We start from the raw sequence: 5,947 nt of genomic DNA, 5'->3' as shown, positions 1-5,947 counted from the left end.
GTGTGTACCTGCAAGATTCTCTGATGGTAAAGTCATAATCAGTTTGTTCAATTATCATATAAAAACACTCTACTTTCTTGTTAAACAAATCACCTATTTATAGTGGTTGTTGTTGGGCTTTAACTTAATTGGACTTTTTCTTTTCACACACCTTGTAGTTACTAAATATATTTTTGGTGTTTTATACCTATTTATTGGACTTTGATATACAATGTTATTTAATTCTATTGTTTATTTATATTATTTTAACCATTAACATGTTGATGTCCTTCCGGCCTTTCTACCTCTCGATCCCATCCTTTCTACCTTTTGGTCCAGTCAATACAAAATACATTCAAAATTAGAATTAAAATTGTGGACACAATCCTCTCCATTTGGAGAAAAGTAGTGTCCCTTATCAAAACTCGTTTTGTTAAGTTCACATTGTGCAACCCCCATAAGTTTTTGTATTCCAAAAATATTTTTCTTTAATATTCCAGATTACATAATCTGAAAGTTTTTTTTCTTCTATATTTGTAATTAGCTTCTGGATTATGTAATCCAAAAGCCTTTTGTGATTAATTTCCGGATTACATAATCCAAAAGTTTTTTTCTATACATAAGATTGACTTCCGGATTATGAAATTTGGAGACCTTTTTTTCATATGTCTGATTAGTTTTCAGATTATGTAATACAAAAATCTTTTTTCAAATGCGTGATTAGCTTCCGGATTTCATAATTCGAAAGTCTTAGATTAGCTTCTGGATTATGTAATTTAGAATATATCTAGATTACATAATTCATATGCTTATCTCAAATCTAAAAAACACTTCTGAATTTTATATATCTAAAGGACACTTTCGGATCCAAAAACATATTTCAGATTATGTATTGAGATAATACAAAAAGGACAAAAAGATATTTTCAGAGTATGGGGTGGCACAAGAAGATATGGAAGTGTAGAAAGAAGCAGTCTTATTGGAATTAATAAAAAAATAGCAAATTACAGACGAAGGTATAGGGGAATTTGTCTATCTCGTTTCCATTTGGGGGCTTTTCTTTTCCCTGTTTTCTCAAGAAACAAAAATAATGAGATACGTGGCAAAAAAATTATCAATTATTTTAATCAATGGTTGACATTTATTAAACAGGAGAGACTCCAATTTTGTCTAGATGGATAGAATTCGTGTCAGCATAGTTGCAAATGCGTTTTTGACATGATTTTCCAAGTCAGTTGCTTTTAACAATTTGGATATCACACATAATTCTGCACTACACACATAATTAACTTTCTCCAAAATTAAAATCTAGAATCATTTCTCTCAAATCCTAGAGGACTTTATACAAGGCCTGAGTATGTATTCACTAAAATGTGACGATTCTTTTGAAACAATGGCCATTTATGAATGTAGTTTAGTTCGTGTAAAGATTCATCGTTGACATTGTGGGAGTAATATGCAAGTCGGACAATACCACTTTCCCTTGAACCTTGTCTCCTGCGTTAGCCCAACACACGAATAGTGGAACCATTCACCTCCTTGGCACTATCACCAAAAACAGAGAAAAGCTCAGAGTCCAAATAACCAAGGGGACAATCGAAAAAGTCAATCATTGGAAAAGAACAATATCATAAAACGATAAGTGAACAATTAGAAACTAAAAAGCAGTAATCCAGGAAAAGAAGCTCTTCTTAAAAGTTAAAAGCTATAAACATTCATCTATAATATTGTAGGAGAAATCTACATGTTTCTTGCTACAACATGGATATGATTTATAGAATTACTAGATGTATGCAATATAGTAGTTAATACAAGTGAGTATGGCGCAAACACCATCCTACAATTCTTTTATTGGGGGTAGGGGGAGGGGGAAGAAAGAAATATCTCCGAACTATGTTCAAAGCCCCTCTAAATGCTCAAAATAGGAAAAAAATATAACAAAAGTAATACAAAAAATAAATATTAAGTAACCTGCAAAATGTTAAGTTTCACGATTTTTCTATGAGCCCAGATCTTGAGCATTGTAATTGAATTTGATGTGGGAAATCAAAATACAATATGCATTCTGCCAAACCCCACTTCCCTGGAAACAAGAAGGTAAACATACATAGCACAAGATAGAGAAAACTAAAATCTACTTACGTTTTCGTTGTCACAAGCAATCATATCCCCGAAAGATACCTGAATGAACATAATAGAACTGCCTTAGCATTCTTGTTTCAACATTTTAAGCAAAAACAAAAATCACAATATGGCATAATTGCTCACATGGAGATTTTATAATTATGTTATATATTATGAGCAATTAATCTGAACCTGGTGACAAACACAGTATGTAGGTTCATTTGGATCAATAGGTTGATCAACATCCATTGGGGTAGCATACTCTTTCTTATGACTTCCTGGAGGAGGCATTAACTCGAAGTCCCTATCGCGCTCCCTATCCCAATCTCTATCCCTGTAATCAATTCTCTTTGGTTGAGGAGTTATGTATATAGGCTTGCGCTTTTCAGCTTTAGGGACTATAGGCAATGGGGGCAGAATTGCTGGTTCATCTGGTGGTATTTTACCCTCTGATAGAATAAAATGCAGCAGAGGAAAAAAATGTTAAGTAAGCTCATGACTTGATAACATACAAAAAAATCAATTTTGTTTTGATAAAAAAAAATTTAAAAGACAGAAAGCACATATAAATGCAAGAGTTGAAGTCCTCAACAAATATACCAAGAATGCTAGGTGAATTGTCTTTAAAAAAACAAAAAATGTATCTCAGCATACCACAGACTCTCTGTAAATCTACCAAAGCCACCCCCAAAATGGATCATGAGAAGAATACCACAAAGGAACTTAGTGAACATCTGGATCTCAGATGAACTCAAGAAGCAACAATCGACCAATAAAATTCTACAATTTCTTTCCGTCTAGATACATCCAACACCACAGAAATGTTCTTTTCTAAAATCCCCTAACTTTCCAAAAAATATTCTCTTCTTTTGGCACTTTCTATATACAACAGGATATTTATACAAGTCCAAAAGTACCCCAATTATGCACTATCCCACATTCTTTTACCTCAAAAATTAAAATATTTTCTAACTGGCATCAACCGAAACAAAATACTAAGTACTTCTGGGGAAATATTACATAAACTTGTTGCTTTTAGTCCTATCTCATTGGGTAATGGGGAGAAGGCATAACTGCTTCTTTTATAGACATGCTTATTGCACTATTACACCTGGTCTCTTTACTGGAAAACTTATAACCACAATTAATATAAGAGTAGGAGTTGAATATCATAATAAATTTTATGGTTAATTTTGAAAATATAAGTTGTACATATAGAAAAAAAAAATCAGAATGCAAATTTACAAGAATATTTTACCTTGCTTTAAATCTTCAGCAAAGTTGTTTAAATCCTCATCAAGTCGTTTAACATGGCTATCTATCTAAAGCAGATACAAGAATGATTGAGTAAGAAGAAGCAATGTTCATTCTATGCACAAGAAGAGGCAAAAGAAAAAAAAACCCACATGGTTTCCTAGACAAGTGCAGTCATCATTAAGTATAGTGCACATCAAAATCAATTCAAAGCAACTTTTTCCATAGTAAATGTGAATATAGGATCAAAACATAGTACTAGAAAGTAGACTTTAAGCTTAACATTACAAAACCGGTTTGTAAGACGAAGTTTGCACCCACTTATATATTTAATGGTCATATCTCTAGTCAATGTGGAATCTCCAATACTTTCCTCACACCTAGAGCAAGAGACTATATATTTTTGGGTGATTTGATAACGGGTGACACGATACATCTAATAAACTTTGCTAGGATAGACTTTGATACCATCTTCAAAGTGAATTTCTGGCTACCATGAGTACAACATACTAGATTAGATGAAATATAATCTAATACCAGAATATTAAACTTATTATACTTTGTTCATTGGAATTGTACTTCTAACCTTCTTCATTCAATGAAATATAATCAGACTTATTCAGAAGGAAGCACAGTGATTTTATCCTCAATGAATAGTATCAGGGGAAAAGACTGGAACACTGAATAAAAATAAAGAGTACAGGTAAAGCTGTGTTCAATTTAAATTACAGTTACCAAATCAGTTGGCAGCACTATGACTAGCTATTTAAGTGTACTTTAACCGTTATTGAGTAACTCCATCATTCCACAACTATTACAAATTAGAAGATTTCATTCTTGGAAATTAAACCCCATTAAAGTCTTAACATGTTTATTAAACCAAATAATTTAGGAATCATCACATCGCTCCGGTATCCATCTGTGCCATCCAATCTTCGGTATGCTATGTCTGCAACACTAAACTGCTTTGCTACGACAACCCTTAAAGTGGCCAGGGCTGCTCTGCATTGCTACACTGCTTTGGTGGCACTATAGCGTGCTATTTAAGTGAGGCAATTATTGAGGAACTCCATCATTTGGCAAAATGTTGAACTCTATTATACTTTAGCCGAGATATAAGGTTTTTGTAAAATGTAACCGAACCAAGTGCCAAAATGGCACAATCCTGTCATTGATAAGTTGTATCTCCTGACATGCTTTACCTCTTAAAGAAGCATGACATTAATCTTTTCTGTGGTAAACATGTTATAATCTAAGTACATTAAGGCCTTCTCTATTCTGTAGATATCATTCTAAAAAAATATCTTATTCACCAGATGTAAAGCACTTGTTCCGTTGCTTCAATCGTGATGTCAAGCTTCATCACCATTTAATCATTTGATCATTCCGTATCAGGTTTGTCCATTAGCAAAATATACGGTACACATTAGATTCTCTTTCCCAAATTCCAATCTATAAAAGCTCCAGTTATAGGCACAACAATCATAGAAATAGAAAATAAAAGCTCACCAGGTCATACGCTTGTCGCGCCAACAAAACCTTCTCAGTACATAGACTCAATGCACTATCCTGATTACCCTCAATTTCTTTTAGCATTTTCTCAAAAGCGACATCTTCGTCCTCATTCCCATAATTGTTATTATAACTGTGATTACCCTTCTTAGAGCCATGTGATGGGAACCCCATACAGTACTTTGTCTGCTGCCTGGTTTGATTTATCATAGCTTCCATAACACCGCAAACAAAAATTAAATTAATAAATGTTAAAAAAGTAAGTTAAAAGACTCAGTGATGTAAGATCAAACGTTTCACTTTTTAATTAATTTACGTGTAGAGATGAACAAAGGATAAAACATTTTATTAAGCTAAGAAATAATACTTCCTGATTTCTACATAAAAAAATAATCTTAAAAGACAAATAAAAATGAGCAGAGGAGTATACAGCAACAAATGAAATATAAAATAAAAATTCTAGAAAGCAATTACATTGAGATCGTTCATCGAGTTCGCGAACAGTGTTGAGCAACCTCTGAAGTTCAGCGGGTAATGTGCTGGCGTCTGTGGGAATAATGGAAAATTCAGCAACGAAATTGAAAAGAAACTCAAAGAAAAATAGGGGTAATAGTAAAAGGAGAGAGAAACAAAAGGCAATTACACTCCAAATAGTCATCTACATAGACTCCGGTGCGTGCAATTGCCATTTTGAGGGAATGATTATCGCAAGTGGTGAGGGTTAGGGCTTCCGATTGCGAGTCTCAGAAGAAAATTGCTTGTTCAGACAGAAAGATTCGAAACGCTGTCGTATCGGGTTGCGTGTTTTTATAATCCTCAAAGCAAACGAAAGGAGCGGATCAGCACAATGACAGTCGTTGGTTGTTAAGGCGGGGTTTTGTTTGGATTTTCTTTCCCTCTCGTGTTTTAAGAAAATGGAAAATAAAAGAAGTGAAATATTTTTCGTGAAATATAAAAATATGATATTTTAACATCTCTTGTTTAGTTGACAATTAATTATTTTTAGTTAAGAGTGTAATACTTAATTTTTTATTTTTCTCCTTAACATTTTTGTTAAGATCCATTAATTTAGTCTTAA

General features: G+C 33.1%; 1 protein-coding gene across 1 annotated transcript; it reads right to left on the bottom strand.

Moving 5' to 3' along the window:
- Nucleotides 1-1,097: 1,097 nt before the first annotated feature.
- On the bottom strand, nt 1,098-5,723 carry LOC137813848 (PHD finger protein ING2). The gene is made up of 7 exons (XM_068616291.1): nt 5,513-5,723; nt 5,344-5,415; nt 4,867-5,081; nt 3,362-3,425; nt 2,296-2,552; nt 2,122-2,160; nt 1,098-1,524 (listed from the first exon to the last, which is right to left on the bottom strand). The coding sequence occupies exons 1-7, from the start codon at nt 5,556-5,558 to the stop codon at nt 1,411-1,413; spliced, it is 807 nt and encodes a 268-aa protein (XP_068472392.1). The 5' UTR covers nt 5,559-5,723; the 3' UTR covers nt 1,098-1,410.
- Nucleotides 5,724-5,947: the final 224 nt, after the last annotated feature.

This window comes from Phaseolus vulgaris, chromosome 1 (genome assembly GCF_000499845.2).
Source record: "Phaseolus vulgaris cultivar G19833 chromosome 1, P. vulgaris v2.0, whole genome shotgun sequence".
Lineage (NCBI taxonomy): Eukaryota > Viridiplantae > Streptophyta > Magnoliopsida > Fabales > Fabaceae > Phaseolus > Phaseolus vulgaris.
Note: the sequence above shows the minus strand (reverse complement) of the source record. Positions and strands in the feature narration are given on the sequence as shown.